This window comes from Phalangium opilio, unplaced genomic scaffold (assembly GCF_054372755.1).
Source record: "Phalangium opilio isolate 3A_F unplaced genomic scaffold, DU_Popi_V2 ptg000650l_1, whole genome shotgun sequence".
NCBI lineage: Eukaryota > Metazoa > Arthropoda > Arachnida > Opiliones > Phalangiidae > Phalangium > Phalangium opilio.
Genome location: NW_028324245.1, coordinates 354,435 through 378,526, shown reverse-complemented (window position 1 = coordinate 378,526; position 24,092 = coordinate 354,435). Strand labels below are relative to the sequence as shown.

General features: G+C 37.3%; 4 protein-coding genes across 5 annotated transcripts; 1 reads left to right on the top strand and 3 right to left on the bottom strand.

Moving 5' to 3' along the window:
- Positions 1–98: 98 nt before the first annotated feature.
- woc (zinc finger protein without children) lies at positions 99–8,393 on the bottom strand. Of its 2 annotated transcripts, none has more exons than XM_089862617.1 (19): positions 7,514–8,393; positions 7,235–7,298; positions 5,481–7,171; positions 5,229–5,417; positions 4,919–5,161; positions 4,597–4,854; positions 4,328–4,525; positions 4,031–4,258; positions 3,659–3,959; positions 3,347–3,588; positions 3,109–3,289; positions 2,848–3,044; positions 2,492–2,768; positions 2,107–2,396; positions 1,719–1,935; positions 1,519–1,644; positions 1,175–1,441; positions 950–1,064; positions 99–881 (listed from the first exon to the last, which is right to left on the bottom strand). In XM_089862617.1, the coding sequence occupies exons 1-19, from the start codon at positions 7,577–7,579 to the stop codon at positions 707–709; spliced, it is 5,325 nt and encodes a 1,774-aa protein (XP_089718743.1). In that variant the 5' UTR covers positions 7,580–8,393; the 3' UTR covers positions 99–706. The 2 variants fall into 2 exon arrangements, with proteins under 2 accessions (XP_089718743.1, XP_089718744.1); XM_089862618.1 differs by having other exon boundaries at positions 2,107–2,363.
- Positions 8,394–8,537: 144 nt separating this feature from the next.
- On the bottom strand, positions 8,538–14,624 carry alpha-Man-Ia (alpha-Mannosidase class I a). The gene is made up of 10 exons (XM_089862631.1): positions 13,815–14,624; positions 13,135–13,353; positions 12,986–13,066; positions 12,792–12,886; positions 12,498–12,715; positions 12,307–12,422; positions 12,131–12,239; positions 11,928–12,038; positions 10,983–11,155; positions 8,538–10,052 (listed from the first exon to the last, which is right to left on the bottom strand). The coding sequence occupies exons 1-10, from the start codon at positions 14,451–14,453 to the stop codon at positions 9,816–9,818; spliced, it is 1,998 nt and encodes a 665-aa protein (XP_089718757.1). The 5' UTR covers positions 14,454–14,624; the 3' UTR covers positions 8,538–9,815.
- A 382-nt stretch (positions 14,625–15,006) lies between these two features.
- LOC149588418 (1-acyl-sn-glycerol-3-phosphate acyltransferase delta-like) lies at positions 15,007–18,557 on the top strand. The gene is made up of 8 exons (XM_089862663.1): positions 15,007–15,253; positions 15,562–15,755; positions 15,818–15,987; positions 16,048–16,212; positions 16,277–16,430; positions 16,494–16,675; positions 17,290–17,491; positions 17,557–18,557. The coding sequence occupies exons 2-8, from the start codon at positions 15,602–15,604 to the stop codon at positions 17,751–17,753; spliced, it is 1,224 nt and encodes a 407-aa protein (XP_089718789.1). The 5' UTR covers positions 15,007–15,253; positions 15,562–15,601; the 3' UTR covers positions 17,754–18,557.
- A 605-nt stretch (positions 18,558–19,162) lies between these two features.
- LOC149588417 (uncharacterized) lies at positions 19,163–23,763 on the bottom strand. Its single transcript, XM_089862626.1, has 9 exons — positions 23,516–23,763; positions 23,090–23,145; positions 22,913–23,007; positions 20,839–22,841; positions 19,953–20,093; positions 19,826–19,879; positions 19,577–19,654; positions 19,405–19,505; positions 19,163–19,343 (listed from the first exon to the last, which is right to left on the bottom strand). Exons 1-9 carry the CDS (start codon positions 23,606–23,608, stop codon positions 19,289–19,291), a joined length of 2,676 nt encoding a protein of 891 aa, XP_089718752.1. The 5' UTR covers positions 23,609–23,763; the 3' UTR covers positions 19,163–19,288.
- Positions 23,764–24,092: the final 329 nt, after the last annotated feature.

Genomic DNA, 24,092 nt, shown 5'->3' with positions numbered 1-24,092 from the left:
ACATTAACTTAGATATATCGTCAGTCTTCAACAATATATCCATAATTCCAATGGAATTTGGTTGGTTTTCATTGTATGTCTAATTTACACCCTCGCAATTTTTCAAATGAGAAGAGGATAGTCAACTAACTATCCATTCGTTTTTATTTTTACGAGGAAAAACAGGGTAAACAGAAAAACAATGGAAAATTTATGTATGTTTGTTTGTTTGTTGATTCGCTAAATTTGTGAATGAATGAATGAATACGCGTTTGGTTTGTAATGATTGAAATTTTCAGTATTTACATTTCTCAAAAAAAAAAAAATTTATGACAATGCCTAAATGATAAACATTTGTTACTTAAAGCGAATATGACATTTACGGGAGGTAATCTTTGTTTATTTAATTATAACTTGTATAAGATGGAAGTGAACGAGTGTGTGTGTGTTTTGGGCTACCTTCAAATTATTAATTAACTTAATTAAGTTTGGGGAAATTCATTTTTTGTGTTCGTTAAAAGTTAATAACCTTTTTTTTTTTTTTTTTTTTTCAATTAATAACAGAAGTTCAACTACAATATACCATTTTTTTCCCCCAAAATGAAGGAGAGAAAGTGGCGGTAAAAAATTTGATTTCATCTTTTTAGTTCTCGCTTAAAACTTACGTAATATGTACATAAACTCGCGTCGGTCGTCTAGTTCCTTTCATTGTCTCACCCTTTTATTCTCAGTCGCAGAGATTAGGCCTGTTGATTTCTCTAACTAACCTTATTCGATGCAACATCTTACTTAGGGTATCCCGTCCCAACGCTTGCATAGAGTACCAAACTGGACTGTCAGGGACGCAAGAACGTTCGGGGTACAGGTAAAATACGTCGCTTCGAGTTCTAATGCTGTCAGGGCTGGAAGAAACTATAACGTTAGCCTTTGTACTTGCCTTTGCAATCCCCTTTACTCCGTTGATAATTACCATTTTGATAAGTAAAACTCGTATAGTTTGACGGGACATCTCAAAACATTGGTAAGGTTTTCAATCTGTTCGTAGACAACTTCTTCTCTCTTTTGTTGACGAAGTTTCGCTATCTCTTTAATGGGAAATTTAATTTATTTCCAGCGTAATTTGATAAAAACGCGCTAATCCTCGAGTCCAATGTTCTAGGACACTGGAACTCGAGTACCAGGACAGTCGATTTACCTTTAGCCGGAGGGTAATATTTTAAAATGGCTAATTTTCCAGGATTGGAAGGCAAAACTTTGGCACCCTGAGTAGGGGTAGGCTCATCTTTTTTGTAATGTTTAATTATGTGCGAAAAAGATAAGTTAGAATGATCGTCAACATTGCGTAGACCAAAATGTTTCGTGTTAAAGTACATCAGCGTGTTTAAAAGAACGTGAGGCGAATGAGCTCCTAATTGTTTAGACTCCCATAATATTTCTTCCTCAATTCTAGAGATGTATCTCCCTACAAATTACCACCGCAAAGTTTAACGGAGGATAACCATAACACGTGACTATCTTTCCGTTAAAAACATTCCCTACCTTCTCTCATAATTGCCATTTCTTGTTTCTGTACTACTTCATTCAAACATTCGGTAAACTTTTCGTAATAAGCGTCAGTGAAAATGTTGTCCACTCTCCCATTTTCAAAAATGTACATTTGAATACCTGCAATTTTAATTATTATAAACTGTCGGACTCGGACTGGACCTGGTCGATTTTGGAGAAGAGCGGAAACTAACCCAAACAAAGATAGTAGATGCTATCGGGGGCGTAAGCTTCTCCGTTTGGTTTCCTGACTTCTTTGACAAATAGGCAGAGAGAATAATTCAGATCATCGGCGCTAAGTTGCAGCAAATCCGTTTTAAAAAGTTTGAATCTTCGAGACTGCGAGCTTCTTTCCAATTGATTATTCTTTTGAATAACCCAATGTTTCCAGGCGTTAACACCGAACATGTACTGAAAAACAAGATAAAAAAACGGAATTAAGGTAAAAAGAACGGGAGTAAGCTTAAAAGAAATAAAAACTATAGCCTTGACTAGAATATTTTAATTCTATCAGATTACAGTTACATGTTGATTAAAAAGTAAAGTTAAATAGAAAATAGTTTAAATATTCGTTCGTCTCACTTTTAGACAAAGATTGGCATCGGGTGCGTGGGCTCTATCTCCAACAATAGAGGAGTTTCTTTGATTAGGTTCGCTAAAAGATGTCTCGGTCCCGGAAATATACGGTTCATTAGAGTCTTCGGAACCTTGTTCGCTTAACCGCGCCCTTTTTCTACCCTTAGCTTTCCCGCGACCGGGATTCCGTCTTTTAGACGAGTTATTGTTTCTCTGTCTCATCCTTTGCTCTCTCGGTGTCAAATCGGAAGAGCTCTCGTCACCTAACGTAGAAAGGAAGGCGTGTGGTTCTTCCTCTTTAGAAGGAACGAGACACGACAAACGTAAAACGATAAAGCCAAAAAACCGGGAAAAAATGACAACAACTACGAACTTCGAAGAAAATACAAACCAATAATAGGAGGCGCGTCAAACTGAGGCAAAGATAACGCCGTTTCCAAATCTAATAATGGCTCTGTAAATTCGGCGTATTCGGGAGCCATACTATTCTCGTTGGAAGATCCACCCAAAGATACAGACGCTAAGCCATCATAATCACTATGATCCAATGTTGGCATTATATTATTATGATCTTTGGGGGCGGATGGCGGCGGTGGTTCATCGACGGACGCTACCATCTCCGCCATCATTAATAATTCAGCCTCAAATGGATTATCGGGCGTTCGTTCCTAAGTAGATTACAACCATCGAACTCAACTTCACTTCTCAACATTACACTTAACTTAACTTCCGAAAAAATAAAATTACCCTAATTTCTTTCAAAGTTTCCAAAATTTGCTCGGTATTATTTTTTGTTGTTGGTATGAAAACGGGAACGGGGATTGGAAGTGGAAATGGTGTTGGACACGGTACAGTTCTAGTGTACATATGCATGGGTACTGGGATGAAAACGGGGACCGGTATTGGTATGGGTACATATGTCGGGGGAGGTGGTTCGGGTTCCTCTGCAATAATACCATTCATTTCAGTTACCACCTTCCAAATACTTAACATCGCGATTGTAATTACCAGTTTGTGTACACTTGTGACAAGGATGGGGCTTACAAGCCACCCCTTTAGTTTGCATTGACGGTTTACAAGAAATCATTTTGTTCTTAGTTATTTTGACTGGTGCCGGTTTAACAACCAATTCGCGAATGACCTGAACAGTAGGAGGAGGCGCGGGTGCCGGTGGAGCGGCTTGAACAGACTAAAATTCGAATTAGTCTTGAATCATAATCATCTCGCCACGTAAAATAACACGTACTTGAACTTTATTCATAAACGGAGAATAATTGAGTTGCGCATTTTGGGTAATAAAACTGGTTCCAACTCCAGTTGAAATGCTGTTAACATTAGCAGCTATGTTGGTCTGAGTTGGCCTAACCGCCCCCATATTTGTAGGTGCCAAAGATATGACTGAGGAAATAACGGGTGTAGCGCTAGATAAAGCTACCGGTTTGTTAACCGCGGGTGCAATTGCCGGAGCCGTTGCTACGTTTTTAACAGCTAAAAACGTTTATGGTTTTAACAACTGTTAATAACTTTGAATATTTTTTTTTTTTCCTTTTTTTCTTACCACCAGGAACATTTTGATTGCGTATGGTTGGGGTAACGGTTGTAAGAGTTGGAACCGAAGTGAATTGACTTTGAAATTGTATGACACATTGATAGGTACAAAAATTTCTTATAGAAGCGTCGCTCATGGTTAAATGATACTGAGCGGGAAGGTTATTGCGACAATGGTCGCACTTAACACTCCTCGAAGACGTGGCGTTCAAACTAACTCTGAACAGCGACAAACAATTCAAGGAACAAAATAACTGAACGTGATTGTTCGAGTCAACCCTTTCAATCATATCAAAGTTGTACTTTTTAACCTGTAAAAATCGCCGCGGCCCTTTAGAGGAAATTTACTTACTGAAGCTCAGTTAATAGAGACGACTCTTACTTTACACCAAGTACAAGGAACAATTTTTCGATGGGAAAGAACAAAAAGATTCATGCAAGTTTTGGTACAAAATCTTTTGCTGGCCCCTTCGAATTGTAAAGGAGACGACTCGGACTTGAAAAATTTGTGGCACGTATCACAGATTTTGTTAGTTATCTTATTCGCGTATCTGAAGGCTGCCACGCAAGGATCACTACACAGTGTATGTTCTTGGTTGTTGAAAGTCACCTAATAGTAAACGAACTTGCCGCTAAAGTCTTAATAAGGTTTTAAAACAAGCCAATTATAAAAACGAACCTGCGCTTTAACAGGGGCTAATTTCTGACAAACTGAACATTTCTTAGTTTTGGGAGTAGCTCCGGCTGCGGAATTCATGGTTTCGTATTGAGCCAAACATTGTTGACTACAGAAATCCTTAAAAAGTCCTTTGGTACCAACTGGCGCTAGGAAACCATCCGTGCATCCTGTCAGATCTTTTTGACAGAAGGTACAAACCTAATACAACCAAATATTTTGTTGAAACTCGAGATGAACGTGGGAAAACTAACAAAGGAATCGCGGCTAACCTTCAATCCTTTTTTGAATTCCTCTAAGCATTTTCCCGAACAAAACTGTCTAATGTCAGAGCCAAAACGAACGCAATATTTTCCCAGAGATAACCTTTGGACGGCTTGTTTGCAGCAAGCGCAATAACTTCCTAAAAATTGTTGATACTTTCCCAAGCAATCTTCATTACAGAATTCCATAGTTTCCCAAGTCAAACATTTCGTTCGACCTTCAATTCCTTTCTTACATTGGGCGCAAGTTTGTTTGGCGCCGTGCATCTAAAAGAACAAGCCTTATACCCAACAATAAAACGGAAATAAAAATGTTCCCTTCGTGTAGTACTTGTTGGTACATCCTAATACATTCTTCGGAGCAAACAGATTTTCCATCAGTATCTAGAGGGAAATATCCTTGACCATTCTTTATTTCCACTTTACAAACGCTACAACTCTCAGTGGGGCGAGGCGCTAAACCGGGAGGTGGTGGAGCCAGATTTTGTTTCGAGCGAAAAACTTGAAAACAATGATCCGAACAAAGGAAGCAAGTCCGACCGTGGAAAAGAACTTGATACTTTAAGCCCTTATTCTGAGAAGATGGAAAAACCGACGTGATTTATCAAGTATACGCGATGATTTCAATTGAATATACTTACACTTCCACACTCTGTACAATTTTTAAACCCTTTCTGATTATCTTGATCATCCCAGTTTTGGTTGTTTTCCAAAGCATCCTGGGATTGTTTCTGCTCTTTCAACTTGGCCCTGGCACTTTCCTTGTCCAGTTTTTTAGCGTTTGACGAAACAGTTGATATTAAGTCATCCATGACCTCTTCTACCGTACCCTAAAACACACGCGGTGGTTATAGACGGAAGAACAACAACAACTGGGCATTGTCAGTCCTTACTTCTTTAACGTGCCCTAATTTTTTTCTTCTGTTTGTGGATAATAGAAAATGTTCAGGAATACCATCAACCTGACAAACTGTCTTGGTTAAGATTTCATCTAATTTCTTTTTCACTACGAGGTCAATGTCATTCTCCGACTCAATCCTGGTCTCTATAGAATCTTGACTCTCTTCTTCTTCATTACCAGAATCACTGGGAGACCCTTCCGATACGTCACTCTGTTCATCTTGTTCCTTACAAATGCTTTTATTTACGGATGAAGAACGAGATTCGTCGTCGTTGATAATGCCCATTGTTTTATGAAAATCAGAATCCATGGGTTCATCAACTTCATCCATAGTGGAATGTTCAACCGCTAAGAGGCTGATAGGGTCAAAGTCATCGTCAGAGTCATCTAAGACAACTTCATTATTTTTATCTTCAATTTCATTCATTTCCAGTTCAGGTGGCTTTAATTCATTATCCTCCATTAATGAATCATCATCCTTCCTTAACTCATCCTCCATCGTTTTACCCTGTTGAACTTCTTTGTCATCAGAAGTCTCTTTGTCTTTTTCCGTTGCACTTATATTTGGCATATCAGCGTCATTAGAAGCGTCTTTTATTTTGTCAGATGAAGTATCCGGGTCTTCAGCTTCAGATTTAACATCGGTTATCTCCATCATAGCTTCTTTCTCAAACTCAGTGTCCATTTGATCTTCAGTAGTATCTTTATCTTTTGATGCTGTATCTTCAACCTTCTCCTTGTCCTTAACCAAAGTCTCTTCATTTTCAGTACTCGTTTTCAAACTTTCTGGATTAGCAGCGGGTTTAGGGGCTTCATCTTTCACACTCTCCTGACTTTCATCCGGGGGTTTGTCTAAACTTTCATCATCCCCAACAGCCAACAGTTCATTTTCCGCAGCTTCATCCAGAGCCTCATCTTCAGCACCTTCTTCAAGATCTTCTAAGCCATCTTCAGCATCTTCCAGGTTTTTTTCTTCAGCCTTTTCTTTCTCCGTGGCTTCTTGAACATCCTTTTTAGAAGATTCAACATTTTTTTCCATTGTTTCTGATAATTCTTTTGGAGTTTCAATAGCGGATGACTCTTCCTTTCCTCCATCTGTACCACCTTCTTCTACATATTCCCCTTCACCCGCTCCCTCCTCATATTCTCCTTCAGCCCCTTCTTCGTAGTATTCACCCTCTTCACCTTCATAGTACTCGCCTTCTTCCCATTCACCTTCTTCTCCCTCTACATATCCTTCTTCACCACCTTCTTCGTCATAAATCTTATCTCCAGTTCCATCCTTTTTGGATAACTGCTCATCTTCCTTGGAAAGCTTGTCAAGTATCTCATCAACATCAGAGTGATTCTCCGCACCACAGTTTTCCTCTTTGCTTTCCATGGTAATACACTGACTTTCATCATCACTGGGTTTTAAATCAGATTTCACTAGTGATTTAGGGTCCTTAGTTTCTTCTTCTAAAGTTTGATTTTCAAGTTCCGAGAAGTCCATATTTTCATCTTCAATATCATTATTATATTCATTGTTCTTTAAATCACTATTCAAAGTTAATTTAGGATTTGTTTCGGGTGTCACACTACGCGGGTTTTCTATTGATAAGTTATCTACAACACCGCTAGCGGAATTTTTAACTACGCAATGTTCAGCATCCATAGTAGGAATGCTTTTAGAGTTATGATTTCCTTTAAAAATATTTAACAATTTTAGTCAGCCCCCCTAATTTTATACACGCTTTAACAATGTACCTTTGCAATTAAAACTAATAGAATTTGCTTCACTATTAGCATTATTTTCTCCAGGAATTTCAGACTTTTTTTTAAAAAATAAAGTATGAAATTTTAAAGTAAAGTTTATACAAATATGTCAGCATAAGCCTATGATTACGAAAACACTGTCATAGTATTGACGATTTTTTGTCTAATAGTATCAGTAGTAAATAATGTAAAAATCAAATAACGGCATGCTAAGAAAAAAAGAAAAAAAATTTGGCCCCCAGTCCCACTCCTTAACTCAAGCACACATACCATGTTGAGAGACGATGACAACTTGGAGTTTGAAGTATCAGCCACTTGTATAATGTTTTGTGGCATTATTTTGAACTGATTCGTTTCATTATTTATAAAGGTTTATTTTTCACTAATCAGATGAGCCTGATTCAAAAATCATTAAAATTCACTAAGCCTTGGTAGAAGACGAATGAAGACAGGAGCGAGCCGGAATAACAGTCCATGTTGTCAATCCTCCTTGGTTTTGTATTTTAGCCTAGCCTAGGTTATACTTATGGCGCAAAGGCCCGCCGCGATCGCCCAAAAAGTTGAAGTTTATGTTCTTTGTATTAAAAATTTTATGTTTACTTAAACGAATTTCTAAGAAAATGAACGCGGCTATCTTTAAACACGCGACACATGGATAATTGCAACAAATACTTCTTTGATATATAAAGAGATACACGCACACTGAAGTTAAAAATGTCTCCTACGGATTGCGTCTTTCTCGCGAGTTTCCCGCGTCCGTTACTACGCGACTGAAAATAGTCCCAATTCGAGGCCACCTGGTGTAAAACCCCTGCAATATCTAAATGATTTAATTCAAACTAAGCCAAGCAAAATAAATTATTTGCCTATTTAACTTAATTTTATTTCATTTAGAGTCATCTAAATTAGAGCCATAATTTTATTCAGCGTTATTTAGTCCTTACTTATTTTAAGGAGATACACTTTCTTACGTTCTGTGAAATAGACGTAATGCGAGCCAAGGCTCGATTTTAAAAACATCCCTTAGGTGCAGCACCGCATCGAATTAGGCTCCTCCTTAAATTATGACGTAGATACAGACTACAAACAAAGACGATAGGGAAAAGTACCGTTCAGTGCATTAATACTTCTGGTGACGTCACGAATTAGGTATCCATCCCTTCAAAAAACGTCACGAGTAGGCGGTTACATTTACAGCCAATCAGGAGAATATATAAATCCGCCATTAGGGTAACGGTCATCTTGGATCCAAAAGACCTTTATAGAAACTCGATGACAAAAATAAACTTCAAAATAACTAGTCAAAAACAAATAGCTGTATTAAAATTTACTTTTACAACAACTTGATTGCTTATCAATATTTTTCGATTTCAGTTTATGACTGTACATAATAATTTTCTCTACTATAGATAGTGTGCGGACAAGTGTTGCCAGTCATTTACGCTTTTAGTTCCATTCGATTCAGTTCCAAACCCGAGATGCTCTAATAACAAATTACTGGCAACCCTGAAGGGCGGTTAAAGTTAAGAAACGGGGGAGGAAATTTCTTTAGCCCCTTTACTGCGCAGTTGCACTATCTATTTATAAAATTTTCGCCGGCTAGTATTTTAGGGATGGTCCCTTTATAGTTTCTTTTTATGGCGGGAAAATATAAGAACTCAAAACGTAGTCTGCTTACACTTTGTAACCCCCTCCCCCCCTTTCCCTCCGGCGCTTTTTCTCCTTCCCGCCAAAATTACAATAAAATAAAAATAATAATTCGCGTTAATATAATTAACAACCCACATTTTTTTTTACAAAATACTTCCTATTAATTTGAGGTCACTTAAAAAAGAGATCTAAAAAATAATATAAAGGCGATAAATTAATTTCTTTTTTTTTTATAACCTCAGTAAACATTACTTGTTTTTTTTTTGTTATTTTTAAATTGTTTTCTAAACTAATAAAAAATACTTTACATTATTATTTATAAACAAAAATTTACTATTATTTTGAATAACTTAATTTATAGAGCCAAAGCATAAAAATTACGAAGACAAGGAGATACGGAATTTCAATAAAATAATAAAAAAAAAAAATAATACACGTCATTACATGTTTTCTGTTGTTGTTGTTGATGTTGAAATACTTCGAAATAATTGTTTCTATGGAGTACTCGAGCCACAATTTACTATCATTAATGCGTTAATCAACTAGCCTTATTAACAATAATTATTAATTAACTTATTAATTTATCAACTTTAATCAAGTTTAAAAAAAACCTGATTAATTTGTCAAAATATTTTTTTAAAATTTCTTTCAACTACCGAAAACTTCTCTCATTTATAATTTTTTTTTTTTTTTTTTTAAATTTAGAAAATTTTGACATTTTGAATTTTCAAAATTGTGATCTAAGTTTTAACTTTTAATTTAAGTACTTAAGTTTTTAGTATTTTTTTTTTTTTTTTTTTTAATTTTCACGATTATTTTTTTAGGAAGTAACTCGGCGTAACGCAATTTTCTTTTATTTTTATTTTTTCTCTATATTATTTAGAATTATTATTATTATTTATTTACTATAGATTAGAAAACCCTACGATGCAATTTTATACGCTGGATTAACATTTTTAACTGGTAAAGGATGAGCTTCGGTGTTAAAAACCCACTTATCTAACGGCAATAAGTCATCATTAGAAAACAGAAGGTATAGATATTTGAAAGTTTCCGCTAAAAGGAAACTTTGTTGAACATCGTCTTTGGCTCCATCAGGGGAGTAGACGTTTTTTAGACCAGTAAATCCACCGTCAACGCGACAGTGTTTTTCGATAGCCTATTTATAGAATTAAAAATAGTCGCTTGTAATAGTTATACTAATTAATAAGCAACTATTTTGGTTATAGAATAAAAAATAGGCCTGTATGGTCGGGACTCGGGTACCGGTCTGTCCAAGGCTTAAAATTACACACGAGGAGGGCTGGACAAATTCATTTTTCTTTGCCAACCACTACCATTTTTTGGCTCAAAATAAGACTCGAAATTACGTTTTAAGGGCTCAAAATGGACTCGAAATTACGTTTTAAGGGCTCAAAATGGACCCGAAATTACGTTTTTAAGGGCTCAAAATGGACCCGAAATTACGTTTTAAAGGGCTCAAAATGGACCCGAAATTACGTTTTAAAGGGCTCAAAATGGACCCGAAATTACGTTTTAAAGGGCTCAAAATGGACCCGAAATTACGTTTTAAAGGGCTCAAAATGGACCCGAAATTACGTTTTAAAGGGCTCAAAATGGAGCCGAAATTACGTTTTAAAGGGCTCAAAATGGACCCGAAATTACGTTTTAAAGGGCTCAAAATGGACCCGAAATTACGTTTTAAGGGCTCAAAATATTTTAAGGGCTCAAAATGGACCCGAAATTACGTTTTTAAGGGCTCAAAATGGACCCGAAATTACGTTTTTAAGGACTCAAAATGGACCCGAAATTACGTTTTAAGGGCTCAAAAAGGACCCGAAATTACGTTTTAAGGGCTCAAAATGGACCCGAAATTACGTTTTAAGGGCTCAAAATGGACCCGAAATTACGTTTTAAGGGCTCAAAATGGACCCGAATTGACGTTTTAATTACTCAAAATGGACCCGAATTGACGTTTTAATTACTCAAAATGGACTCAAAACTATGATTTAAGGATTCTATGAGCGCGAACTCAAAACCTAAAAATAAGAACTCACACACCTCTAATAAAAAGAAAACGGTTAGTTACCTGTGCCGCTTCCCATCCCCATTCCCGATACTTTGGATCTTTTGTCAACCTCCACATGTAGAAATAAGTTTCTATAACTTCCGGTCTTTGAATATAATATTTTTCATTTTGTTTCAACGCTTTCGCTTCTAAGGCGTCTGTGAACCTGAAGGATTCTGGTCCCAGTTTCGTCGCTAATGGAATTTAAATGTTTAAACTATATTTTTAGATCAGGATCATACTCTTTTTTTTTTTTTTTTTTTTTTTGAGTAATGAATAGGGACAAATAACAATGGGGGGAATTTTGTGGAGTAATAACAATGGGGGGGAATTTTGTGGAGTAATAACAATGGGGGGGAATTTTGTGGAGTAATAACAATGGGGGGGAATTTTGTGGAGTAATAACAATGGGGGCGGATTTTGTGAAGTAATAACAATGGGGGCGGATTTTGTGAAGTAATAACAATGGGGGCGGATTTTGTGAAGTAATAACAATGTGGGGGATTTTGTGGAGTAATAACAATGTGGGGGAATTTTGTGGGAGTAATAACAATGGGGGCAGATTTTGTGAAGTAATAACAATGGGGGTATTTTGTGGAGTAATAACAATGGGGGGAATTTTGTGGAGTAATAACAATGGGGGGGAATTTTGTGGAGTAATAACAATGGGGGGGAATTTTGTGGAGTAATAACAATGGGGGGATTTTGTGGAGTAATAACAATGGGGGTATTTTGTGGAGTAATAACAATGGGGGGAATTTTGTGGAGTAATAACAATGGGGGTATTTTGTGGAGTAATAACAAGGGGGGGGAATTTTGTGGAGTAATAACAATGGGGGTATTTTGTGGAGTAATAACAAGGGGGGTGAGATGTGGAGCAATAACTACTGGAGCGGATTTTACCAAAAATTATAAATTCCCCAGAGTTCTCCCTGAATTTTCAGTTCTATATATATTTTTTTTTACCAGTTCTATCATAGGATTCGTGGCAAGTATGAGCTAATTCTCCAGCTAGATTCATATAGTGTTGTTTCCTCTCCTCGTCTAATGTTTGAGCTCCTAGACCTATAAGACCTCCTAAACCCCCCAAAAAGAACCAAAACTTTTTATTTAAAAATTAATCAAATTAAATTAAATTAAAATAGCGCAATTGCTATGATTTTTTTAACCTGAAAAGCAAGCTAAATGATCCATTTTTGGTTCCAAACGATCATATTTTAAATCAGCAAAGTAGGTCAGCCCTGACTTGGATTTTTGGGCCAACCTCTTCTCTATTGCCTATGGAAAAAAAAATTAAAAAATATTAATACACCAATTAAATTAAATTAATATCATTAATACTTACACTAATGGCTTCATCATACATTGTCCTAGCTTGACTATCTTCGTAATTAGACATAATCCATGACTTTAAAAGATACTCGTAAAAACTATCACCCAGGGCTCCCATGGAAACGTGATCTGTAAAGTAAAACCTTAAATGGTTAATAAAAGTCCGGATTTCAAAGGATAATTAATTAATTATAATGGTCTTACGTTGACCCCAACGTCCCGTTTTAGGGTTCAAATAGTTGGGATAAAGACCTTGGGGTTTATCCATTTCATTTAGAACATTTCTTATCTTTTGAACCTTCTCTCTATAAACTGGGTTTCCGGTAATTTCACTCAAATATATAAATTCCAAATGTAATGTCCCAAATTCTGCCAAAATTGAGCTTGAACTCGATGCCCAGGCATAATTTTTGCTGGCTCCACTAATTTATAACATAAAGTATCCCACATTCAGTTATTAGGTTATTTTTAGACCTATTTTGCTTTTCAAGGTCACACCTTTTCAGGTGAACGAGTGCTAGCGGTATTCCAACTGGAGTATTAAAAGCTGGCAAAAGTTTTTGTCCAATAGCATCGGCTTTCTCTTTGAACATCTAAAGAAAATAAACAATAAACAATAAACAATAAACAATAAAGAAAGTAGACTTAAGATTGATGGACTAAAAAATGTCCACCATTTGTCCTTGACTTACTACATCTCCCGTCATTGCATAGCAAGAAAGAAGTCCTCCGATAAATCTGATATTTGTTTCAAAAACAGATACTTCCGAGTTCTAAAAAATAACGGTAAATCAATAAGAGCTTTACGGGGCTGATAAATGAAAGTGGATTAAGAGCTCACTCCTTGATCTAAATTGAAATGCTCGGCAATCCAATCTCGCCCTTTCTGGTATTCATCCATAAGTTCCATTATGTACAAGGTATCAAGACCATCTACTATGGTTGCTCCTAAGGCGGTTTTCCCAAAGATACCCGCTGAATGACCCCTTTTAGATAGTGGACGAAGTTCATTTTGGCCCCATGCGTATCTTTCATAGTTATCCCAGGCATATTTTGTCATCTAGTGTACAACGATAATGTACATTATTAAAAAGAGTCAACTATAGATAGTTTTCCTCTTTTCAGAGCTTAAACTTCAGTACAGTGTTGTCAGGCCGTCTTTGAGTCAATCACTTGACTCACCAATGGCTTGGCAACACTGAGGGAAAGGGGGGAAAACCCCCTTTAGTGGAAACTATGCATATGTATATAATTAATCTTTTAATAAACTGAATTATGTTATAGTTTTGAAGATAAAATCAAAACGGCAATATTAATATTAAAAGCAGCTGTTGACACAAAATTTGACACGTTGGTGAAATATCTAATTTATGTTTAACATCTTATCAATTACAAACACAAGACTTAACCATCTGTTAAAGAGTACATCAACTTTCCCAATGCTTATTCTTACTAAAGCATATAATTTGTAGGCTTACATTTTACATGGAAATGTGCTTATAAAGTTAATTTATACTTTACCTCTCTTATTTTATTTCTTCTTCTGAGGGTCTCTGGGTCAGAGGGCACTCCACCTTGTACATTTGGACCACCAGGGTGGTCTCTTACTATATCCTTCAATTTTACACTACCACCGCTTCCACTTATTAACTTATAATCAGATTTTAAGTTTGCTGGTAAGCCGGGCTTATCCAGGACATCGTTGGAAGCCAAATTTCTGGGTTTTTCATTATCGGGGCTCTCGAGTTGGCCAGCACCAAGCCCTTCTTTAGCAGCGTTTCTCTCCTCATCTTCTTGAATTTTTCTATCTAATTTCGCTTTGTCCACTAATATATGGGGATCTTGATTTTCTAGGTCATTGTGCCTAACTAGCTGATTAGACAGCTGCGCGCCGTCCAGCGTGTCTTCGCGAGGCGGGGGTGGCAAGAGCAGTTTAGGTCCAGCATCCCGAATGTGTTTGTAGGCGGAATGGATGGAACTCACGGCCCGAAATTCCGGCAAGAAGAAGAAGGTCCCGACACAAACTATACCGAATGTCACTAGAACGAGCCCGACGACGTATTTTTCCCGTATCCTAAGAGTTTTTCTTCCTATAACTGGAAAGGAAGAATTCGCGTTCGAGTATCTTTGATATACCGGAAGAATAGAATTTACAGCCATAATAATGTCCCAACATCAAAACCGCCATATAGTTTCGCCAAATCCTTTTCGGCCTTGCCGCCTCCTATGCTACGCCGCTTCCTCTCTCATTCACATTCGTCATTATTATGCATCTTTCAACCATGGATGAATTACACTTTGCGTACGGGAAGTATACTTAAAACCCTTTGGCACGGCCCTAGACTCTTTTTCTACTCCACCACATAAGACGCGGTACTATGTCTACAAAACGTTTTATCATCCATGGTAGTTCTAACGCAACGTCAGCTACGGCCAACTTTGACAAAATTATCCAATAGGGTTGATTCACGTGTGATCGTCATAGACATCAAAATCAATGATTCGTAGCAATATGCTGAATGAGATGCGTAATAAGTACATACACTTTTATGTAGAAGTTCATCTGGATTTTTGATACCTATGACGTTTTGGCAGACGCCAAAACGGGGGAAGCATCTTTAAAGGGACCCTATTTTTTGACTCCCGCCCGCTTGAGGGGGAAGCATTTTTTAAAGTGTATATTTTTTAACTCCCGCCCGTTTGGGAAGAGAACTGAACCTTTGATCTCTGCGCCATTCCGGGTGAAGTGGAGAGGAGGGGTCAGTTTAAAGTCCAAAGTGTGCTCGCCCAACTTCGAAAGCTTATCGATATTTGACATTCTCAATAGCCGTGAAATAATATCGTGACGTAAAATCGTACGGTGATCGTAATGAATACATCATCAAGGATATATATTTTTTATCAAGCGTAAAATTATTCCGCGTCTTTCCTTATTCTACTTATTCTAGAAACGAAATCAGGTGAGAAAGCATTTATTCCACCCTGGTTTACATAAAGTATTTATTTAGTTGTTTGCCTGTTGTAATTAATCTTAATTAACTTCGAATTAGCGCGTATTTAGGCTATGGTTTTCAGTAGTTTCTGGGGCCCCAAAATAGCGTAACTTAAAAAAATATCTATTTATATATTTGTACAACGTATTCTTATTACAATAATCGCGTAATAAGCACTTTTATCTATAGAATGATAATTCACACTGTATAATTCTCAAGTACCTTGGCTTTACTTAGAAAAAACCTGAGATTTTCCTAAAATTTTCTATTTCTAGCTAACTTAAACATTGGTTCTAAAAAAAAACATCAGCCAACATGATGCTCATTCCACTTTTCATTACCTCAACATTCCTTATCAGTAGCTTATTCCTTAATTTGGTTCAGCTTTGCATTTATCTGGTCATCCGACCTATAAGTGTAAAACTCTTTAGAGCTATTAATTATTACCTAATATACTCATCATGGTCTCGTAAGTCTGATCTTTTAAATGAAAATAATTAAATTATAATGAAAAGTGGAACGTTTTTTTAGAGGTTGTTGGTATTGCTGAATGGTTCTCAAACTGTTACGCCAGAGTTTATGCTAATGAGGAAGTTTGGGAAACATTTGGCAAGGACCATGCTATAATCATAATGAATCACAAGTATGAAGTGGATTGGCTTTATGCCTGGATTATTGCTGATAAATTTAAGATATTGGCTGTAAGATCTCAAATTTTATATAGGCCTATTTTACTTAATTAATCGTAATTAATCTTAAAGGGATCAAAATCATTCGCTAAAGCTTCTCTCAGGAAGCTTCCGATCATTGGATGGGCGTGGATTTTTGCTGAAATGATTTTCTTAGAAAGAAACTGGGAAAAAGACTCTGTTACCCTAACTGAGAAATTAGACGCCATCATGGATTATACTGACACCAAATGTTTGGTACTTTGCCGCTAGTAAACTTAATTTGGTCCCAAAGTAGACTTAAGACTAATTTATTCTTTAGATTCTTCTATTTGCTGAAGGAACTCGTTATACCAAGGATAAGTACGAAGCTAGTTTAACATTTGCCAAAGAAAAGGGTCTCCCTCAACTCAAGCATCATTTATTGCCACGCACAAAAGGCTTTAATTTTTGCGCCAAGCATCTAAAAGGAAGAAGTAAAGACTCAACTCCGGGATAGCGTCAAAGATTCTGACTTATTTATTTGCCAACATTTTCAGTGCCAGCTATTTATGACATTCAACTAGCCTTCCCCAAAGATGAACAGGTTTCAGTTAAAAAGATTTTATGGGGAAATCAACTTATTGGAGACGCGTACATTAGAAAGTATAACATGGAAGACATTCCAGTTGAAGATGATCAGAAATGTTCAGAGTTCCTATATCAATTATACAGAGAAAAGGTATATTGGTATAATAACAATTTCTGGGACTCGGAACGCGCTTTTTCGGGACTCGAACGGCCCATTTTCGGGACTCGAACGGCCCATTTTCGGGACTCGAACGGCCCATTTTCGGGACTCGAACGGCCCATTTTCGGGACTCGAACGGCCCATTTTCGGGACTCGAACGGCCCATTTTCGGGACTCGAACCGCCCATTTTCGGGACTCGAACCGCCCATTTTCGGGACTCGAACCGCCCATTTTCGGGACTCGAACCGCCCATTTTCGGGACTCGAACCGTCCATTTTCGGGACTCGAACCGTCCATTTTCGGGACTCGAACCGCCCATTTTCGGGACTCGAACCGCCCATTTTCGGGACTCGAACCGCCCATTTTCGGGACTCGAACCGCCCATTTTCGGGACTCGAACCGCCCATTTTCGGGACTCGAACCGCCCATTTTCGGGACTCGAACCGCCCATTTTCGGGACTCGAACGGGTACCAGTGTCCGAAACCATGTTTTATGGACTGACGAGTCCTGTAAAATTGGACTCAATGACCCGGCGAGTCCACTTTTCCAAACCTAAAAAATCGGGACTCGCGCGCCTCTAATCTAAATTCTTCTTTTACAAAGGATGAGTTGATGGATGAGTATTGGAAAACTGGTAAATTCCCTGGGGAATGTCGTAATACTCATAGAAGAATTTGGGGACTCTTCAATTGGGTTTTATGGGCGCTTATCATTGGATTACCCATTCTATACGTCTTAATATTCAAGGTTATTTTATCAGGAAGCGCGACAACCATCGCTATAGCAACTACTTGCGTTATTTTAGGTATTAAACAAAGTTCAAAACTGGGAAATACCGTTACGGTTGTAATAATAAACTTCCTTTTACAGTCGCTACGGGAATATACATCATGTTGGGTGTTACGCAAGCTAAAAAGGGTTCTTCATACGGAGTTAACTCTCCATCTAGATCACCGTCTGGTTCCAATCTATCAGGATTAGATAATACTAAAATGGAACCAGTAATTGAAGAGGAAACTAACGATAGTAACGAACAAAGTGAAATTGAAGCAGCCGTTAAACAATAGTCTTTTTTCTTTTTTGGTGTTAATATTTCATTGTTCAACGTAAAAGTGTGTGTATAAAATGAAAGAATATATTATATATTATAGCTTAAGTTCAAAACAGACCTATTTCCTCCCCCCCCCCCTTTTTATTGTCCGTGATAAAAATTGTGATATATTCATAGAAATAATAAAATTAATTCGGGTAGATTAGATTTCGTTACCAAAAAGAAAATTAAAAAAAGTATCTAACTTAATTTAACTCCTCCCATCACTCTTAATATTTAACGTAAGAAAAATAAAATTCTGTAACCAACCAACCCAGTTTGTTCATTCGTTCGTTCGTTTTATCCTTCCTTGTCTGTTTAAAATAATAAAAAGAATATTTTCCTATAATGTAATGTACCTACGTTGATTGGGGAAGTGATTTTAAGGTGAAAAAGGACACTTGAAAATCACTGAATTGGAAAAATAAATACTTGCCAAAAAAAAATAAGGGGAATGAAGCCAAAATTGTCGGGAATGAAGCCAATATTGTCGGGAGTTTGAACAAAAATTGTTGATCACGACACTGTACTTTTGTGGGAATAAATATGAATCATTGATTGATGAATCACAGTTGATTTTACGATCATGTAATCAAATATAATGATTAAATATAAATACTCAATTTAATTCAATTCAATTCCAACTGCGGAATGGCATAAGTTAGGTTATAGCGTAATGTAGTCCCAAAAAATATATTGGTATTATTATATTTGAAAGTGCCTTATTGGCACATTGCATGTAAGACTAAAGGATAATAAAATTTGTTTTTTCTTTTTATCATATTTGGTGTCTCGACAGTAGTTAATACTATACATATTGGACGTTATCCAAGATGGCGGCCGCCCATGGGCCAAGACTTCATCAAAACGGGCCGGCCGCCATCTTGGATAACGTCCTATCTGTATAGTATCAGAAGTAGGATGAGACTAGAAGTCAAGAGCTCTAGCATTGGTAGTAGATCCTGGCACTAGTGAACAAATTTGAGGATTTTATGCCGCTTCAATCGCGCCTACACTAGAGAGAAAAAAATTGGTCGAGTTCCAAAAAAATTTCCTACCCCCTTCCCCTCAACCTAAAGCCGCGGAACACGGACGCGGGTGCTTGAATTTAGTTCGGCCGTCTACCACCGCGAGCGTCTAACGTTTTGGAGGGAAAACTCAGAAACCGCTACCAGAGGGACAACCGTTCGTGTGTTATCAAGAATATTCACTAATGCCCAGTGATGATTTTGGTTACCTCAACACTTCTAGTCCCTTATCCTACTTGTGATAGTATTAACTACTCACAACGCGTTCAGACACGTTTATGTTCGAATTCAATCCGATAAGTTCTTGAAAAAAATATATAAATATTAATTAAAAATAAATCAATCAATCAACAGTGAGTGGGAGTGATCGTCATAAAATCATGTTTATTATTTCATATGCACTTTAAATAATAATATTTAAAGTTTAACGGTGTGAATTTGAAAATACATTTCCTACTAATAGATGAGATAGATAGTAAATAATCTACTCGTCAAATTTTATAGAATTGACTTCGGTAGATATTTCACCTCCGGAATATCTGTAATTAAATCATGGAAGTTTTTAATTAAGATTAAGAGGAAGGTTATTATAATACTAACGTTCCCCTCTTCTTCTTGGTCTTTTCATGTCTGAAGTCTTTTCCTTTTACATTTCGCAATACTTGGTTCGCCTTTTCACCCCATGATCCCCTAGCGCCTCTCTGCAATTTCAGTTTGATCAAAAAAATCCGGTTTTATTTCATCACTTAACTATAGTTAATTAATTTAATACCTTGGCTTCAAAGGAATTATTCTGAAATTTAGGGTCTACATCTACTTCTTCGGGGTTTACTCTTCTAAAAGGGGTGTTCTGTTTTGCAAAAACAAAAGTGGTTGGTTGCAACGCAAAATAAGAGAAGTGGAGAAGAAAAAAAATGAGCGAAGAAAAAAGAAATTTCATAATTTTATTAATTTGTTGATGACAAATGAAGAAGATATTGATTGAATCTAATTAATATAAATTATCTTAATATCTTTTAACCTTTCTCTCCCAACTGTTGTTATTGAATGAATTGTCTCGGGAATCTGAATTAAACTGAAATACAAGATATCTATGATTTAAGTCTTGCTATAAACTTTGAGATTGAAAAAGGCCGAATGATACTTACACTACCACCGCGTCCTCTACCTCCCCGTCCTCCTCGGAAACCGCCACGATCGCCACCACCTCTCCCCCGTCCTCTATCTCCGCCACCCCGACCACCACCACCGCCTCTACCACCGCCTCCTCTTCCTCTCTTAAAACCATTCTGTTTAAAAACGAAATTTAATAATTATTAGACACACTATATGTAGAGATGTGAGGGTCAAAGTCCAATATCCCAGGCCAGTACTCGCGAGTCCAGTATCTGTAGCTCTGTTAGCATACTAATGCGGAATACGCCTATATAGTGTACCAAGAGCGGGATACGCCTATAGGGTACCAAGTTACCAACGCGGATTATGCCTATATAGTTTACCAACGCGGATACCCTTCTATCTCTTAGCTCAGTGTCATCCCCCCTACCAGGCGCGTACAGTATCCCCTCTTACAAAAGCGCGCCTAGAGGGAGGGATACACAGTCTACTCCCCCCTCTACCGTAGAGTAATGTCAGTTCTACGTATGCAAACGTCATACCCTTCTATCTCTTAGCTCAGTGTCATCCCCCCTACCAGGCGCGTACAGTATCCCCTCTTACAAAAGCGCGCCTAGAGGGAGGGATACACAGTCTACTCCCCCCTCTACCGACATTACTCTATAGTGTACCAACGCGGATTATGCCTATAAAGTGTACCAACGCGGATTATGCCTATAAAGTGTACCAACGCGGATTATGCCTATAAAGTGTACCAACGCGGATTATGCCTATAAAGTGTACCAACGCGGATTATGCCTATAAAGTGTACCAACGCGGATTATGCCTATAAAGTGTACCAACGCGGATTATGCCTATATAATGTACCAACGCGGCCGAGTCCTTGGACTCGCAAAAATAGGCCTAATACCGACTTACCGAGAAATTATTTGAAAAGTTGTCCCCCATAGCATCATCTTCATTAGCTTGGGAATTATCTAAATCAGTCGATTTGTTAGATAAGTAACTAGCTTGACTTTTATCCATTTCCGAAGTATCCATTTCAATTGTTGAGTCAAATTTCTTTTTGTTGGAGTTTGAAAATATGGCGATTCCTTCCGTTTCAGCGGATTTCTTATCTTTTTTCGCGGATATCTTTTTCTCATCTTCGGAGGAATCACTGTCAGAACTAGAAGACGCTTTCTTTTTAGTTTCGAGTTTGGGTTTCTTGGCCTTGTTTTTCGACTTGTCATCTTCCGATGAAGAATCGGAGCTAGAAGAGTCCTTTTTCTTAGAAGGGGGGTTTGTTTTTGTTGGTACCACCTTGGTTGGCTTTTTAGGTTTCTCTTCTTCACTAGACGAATCTGAAGAACTAGATTCTTTAGTGGCGGTGGCGGCTTTAGGCGTTGATGTCTTAAGGATGGTCTTTTTAGCGGGTGCTGGTGTTTTTGCAGCTGTTTTATCATCTTCCGAGTCTTCTGATGATGAACTAGAGCTTGATTTTTTAGCCTGTGGTTTTATGGGAGTTTTAGGAGCGTTTTGAGGAGGCTTGGGAGTTGGTTTTGCAACTGCTTTAGATTTCTCATCCTCAGAAGAACTGTCATCATCGGAAGACGAGTCTTTCTTTGCGGGTGTTTTTAAGGGTGCCTTTGCTGGTGTTTTTACGGGTGCCACTGCAGATTTTGCCACAACTTTCTTAGCAGTTTTGTCATCATCATCATCATCGGAAGATGAATCGTCGGATGAACTAGAGCTTTTCTTAGCCTTGGGTTTGGGTTTGGTGGCTACAACTGGTTTCTTTACTGATTTGGACTTTTCATCATCAGAATCACTGTCTTCATCAGATGACGAAGATTCTTTCTTTTTAGCGGGTGTTTTAGCTAAAGTAGAAAGCCCTTTAGGAGGTAACGTTTTAGGTTTTTCATCTTCCGAATCACTATCTGAAGAAGAGGATTCCTTCTTCGAGGCCTTGACCAGAGGTTTAACTACAGCTTTCACCACGGTTTTCTTGGATTTTTCATCTTCAGATTCGCTGTCACTGTCATCTGATGAGGAAGAGTCTTTTTTAGCAACAGGTGTTTTGGCTTGAGGAACCGCTTTAGCCGGAGTTTTACTGGCAACAGGGATTTTGGGTTTTTCATCCTCGGAGTCACTGTCATCCGAAGAAGAGGAATCCTTTTTAGGCTTTTCTTTAGTTTGAGGAATTGCAGTTTTGGTCTGAGCAATTGCTGCAGGTTTAGCCTGTGTTTTGGGTTTTTCATCTTCCGAGTCAGAACTATCAGATGAGGAAGAGTCCTTTTTAGGTTTAACTGGAGTCTTAGCCTGAGTTAAAGATTTAGGAGGAGGTACAGCGGCAGACTTTTTAGCCTTCAATTTTTCATCTTCCGAGCTGGAATCATCAGAGCTGGATTCTTTTTTACCATTTTTAATTGTGGTAGCTGAAGCTCTAACGGGAGTGACTATTTTCTTGGGTTCTTCTTCGGAAGAAGAGTCATCTGACGATTCTTTCTTTGCAATTACCTTTGTAGTTGCTACAGGTACCTTCTTGGTAGATAAAAGTGCTTGTGCAGCTTGTTTTTTCTTATTTTTCTCATCTTCTGATGAGTCACTATCAGAATCGCTATCACTGCTTTCTTTTTTGGAAGCAGTTTTCGGAGTGGTTGCTGGAACAGCTACTTTAGTGATGACAGGGCCGCCTTTTTTAGCAGTTGGTTTCTCATCTTCACTACTATCTGATGAAGAATCTGAAGAAGATTCTTTCTTTTTTGCTGGGATTACTGGTTTTTTAACAGGTAATGTTTTAGCTGTTGGTTTTTTCTCCTCCTCACTACTGTCACTATCATCAGAACTATCTGCTTTTTTGTTTTTGGACAAATTAGCGTTGTTTTTAACTTTTCCATTAACAGGAAGAACCTTAGGTAGTTCTTCTTCGGAGGAAGAATCTGTATGGTTTGCAAAGTTTTGTTTGTTAAATTACTTAAAACTAAACATTTTACCCTAAACTTTGATATACCTTCAGATGAAGAAGCTTGTTTGCCTTTTTTAGCAGCTGGTGTTGTGGCTGAGCTTTCAGAAAGCTTTCTTTTTCCCACAGCTGATGGATTAGTTCTATTTTTATAGTTACATTTAAAGGCAATATGATTAGAAAATATTTAATGAAGATTGCGTGTTGAGTTATAAAGAACTATACTTTTGATAATGTGAGACAAGTTCTTCTACTGTAGGGATTCCAGACTGAACAGGTTCCTAAAAATTTATCAATAACTCTTAATTTTAACCCCCTTAATCTTCAGAAGTTCGGAGAAAGCGAAAGTCATAAAACTCATAAATATAAAGCAACAAGAGCAAAATGGACATTTTGTTTTTGCTCTATGTCCAAATATTATCGTATTTTTAATTATGTTTACACTTCATACTATAGGAAATTATAATTTGTTCAATAAAATTATCAATTTTGTTAGTGATTTAATATAAATTCATTATAATCGATTGTGTTTGAAAGCGGCAGGAATTTCGTGAATGGTGAACCACTCACGTGTTGACCAAGGCTTAACAGATTCTGGTAGCACACGTGCATATAAGCAAAGGCTTAAGAAATTAACAAATAACAACTCACGACTTTAGCTTTTTTCTTGAATTTATTCGCTAAATCCGGGATATTTTCTTTCAAGTAGTTATAAACTACACACTTTACTGGTATAGTTTCCATTTTAAATTTTCATTTAATTATGATTTTCATAAATTTTAAGTTAAAAAGACGTTATCAAAACGACACCGCACAACACAGTGCACACCAAATTTAACAAAACGAGCAAGAACAAGAAGCGGCGAGGAGTAGCTTTCAGTTTCAACAGGAGTAGCAATTTAGCACCTTCGTCGTACTTCACAGCTTGGAGTAAAATTTAAAGGGAAATTTCTAGTGCGACTAGTCTCTACTCCCGTATCTATGTCTCCATGGAGACATGGTAAAAAAAATACTGCAATCCTGTACCGCCATCTATTGTTCTATAAAATCTGTCAGTGTCATTGTAGACGACGATTTTGTGAGAGTTCGACTTGTACCGGAAAGGTGTGTATAGGTTCCCCGTGGTGTTAGTAAACAGTGTACCTAAATGCCTAATATACAATAAACATTTCCGGGTAGTACAATAAAATCGCGAATACAAATTTAGTAAAAACAAATTTCCGGAAGA

Excerpts from the sequence above, each read along its gene's own strand:
- alpha-Man-Ia (XM_089862631.1), bottom strand. The coding sequence starts at position 14,453 with ATGGCTGTAAATTCTATTCTTCCGGTATATCAAAGATACTCGAACGCG. Across the intron at positions 13,067-13,134 it reads ATTTCAATTTAGATCAAGGA|AACTCGGAAGTATCTGTTTT; the intron begins GTGAGCTCTTAA and ends GTTATTTTTTAG. Across the intron at positions 12,423-12,497 it reads AACGGGACGTTGGGGTCAAC|ATCACGTTTCCATGGGAGCC; the intron begins GTAAGACCATTA and ends TTTACTTTACAG.
- LOC149588417 (XM_089862626.1), bottom strand. The coding sequence starts at position 23,608 with ATGGAAACTATACCAGTAAAGTGTGTAGTTTATAACTACTTGAAAGAA. Across the intron at positions 23,008-23,089 it reads CTTGTCTCACATTATCAAAA|AACTAATCCATCAGCTGTGG; the intron begins GTATAGTTCTTT and ends CTATAAAAATAG. Across the intron at positions 19,880-19,952 it reads GTAGAGGACGCGGTGGTAGT|TTTAATTCAGATTCCCGAGA; the intron begins GTAAGTATCATT and ends CTTGTATTTCAG.
- LOC149588418 (XM_089862663.1), top strand. The coding sequence starts at position 15,602 with ATGATGCTCATTCCACTTTTCATTACCTCAACATTCCTTATCAGTAGC. Across the intron at positions 15,988-16,047 it reads ATAAATTTAAGATATTGGCT|GGATCAAAATCATTCGCTAA; the intron begins GTAAGATCTCAA and ends TTAATCTTAAAG. Across the intron at positions 16,676-17,289 it reads ATCAATTATACAGAGAAAAG|GATGAGTTGATGGATGAGTA; the intron begins GTATATTGGTAT and ends TCTTTTACAAAG.
- woc (XM_089862617.1), bottom strand. The coding sequence starts at position 7,579 with ATGCCACAAAACATTATACAAGTGGCTGATACTTCAAACTCCAAGTTG. Across the intron at positions 4,855-4,918 it reads GTATTAGGATGTACCAACAA|ATGCACGGCGCCAAACAAAC; the intron begins GTACTACACGAA and ends TTGTTCTTTTAG. Across the intron at positions 1,442-1,518 it reads AATGGCAATTATGAGAGAAG|GGAGATACATCTCTAGAATT; the intron begins GTAGGGAATGTT and ends GGTAATTTGTAG.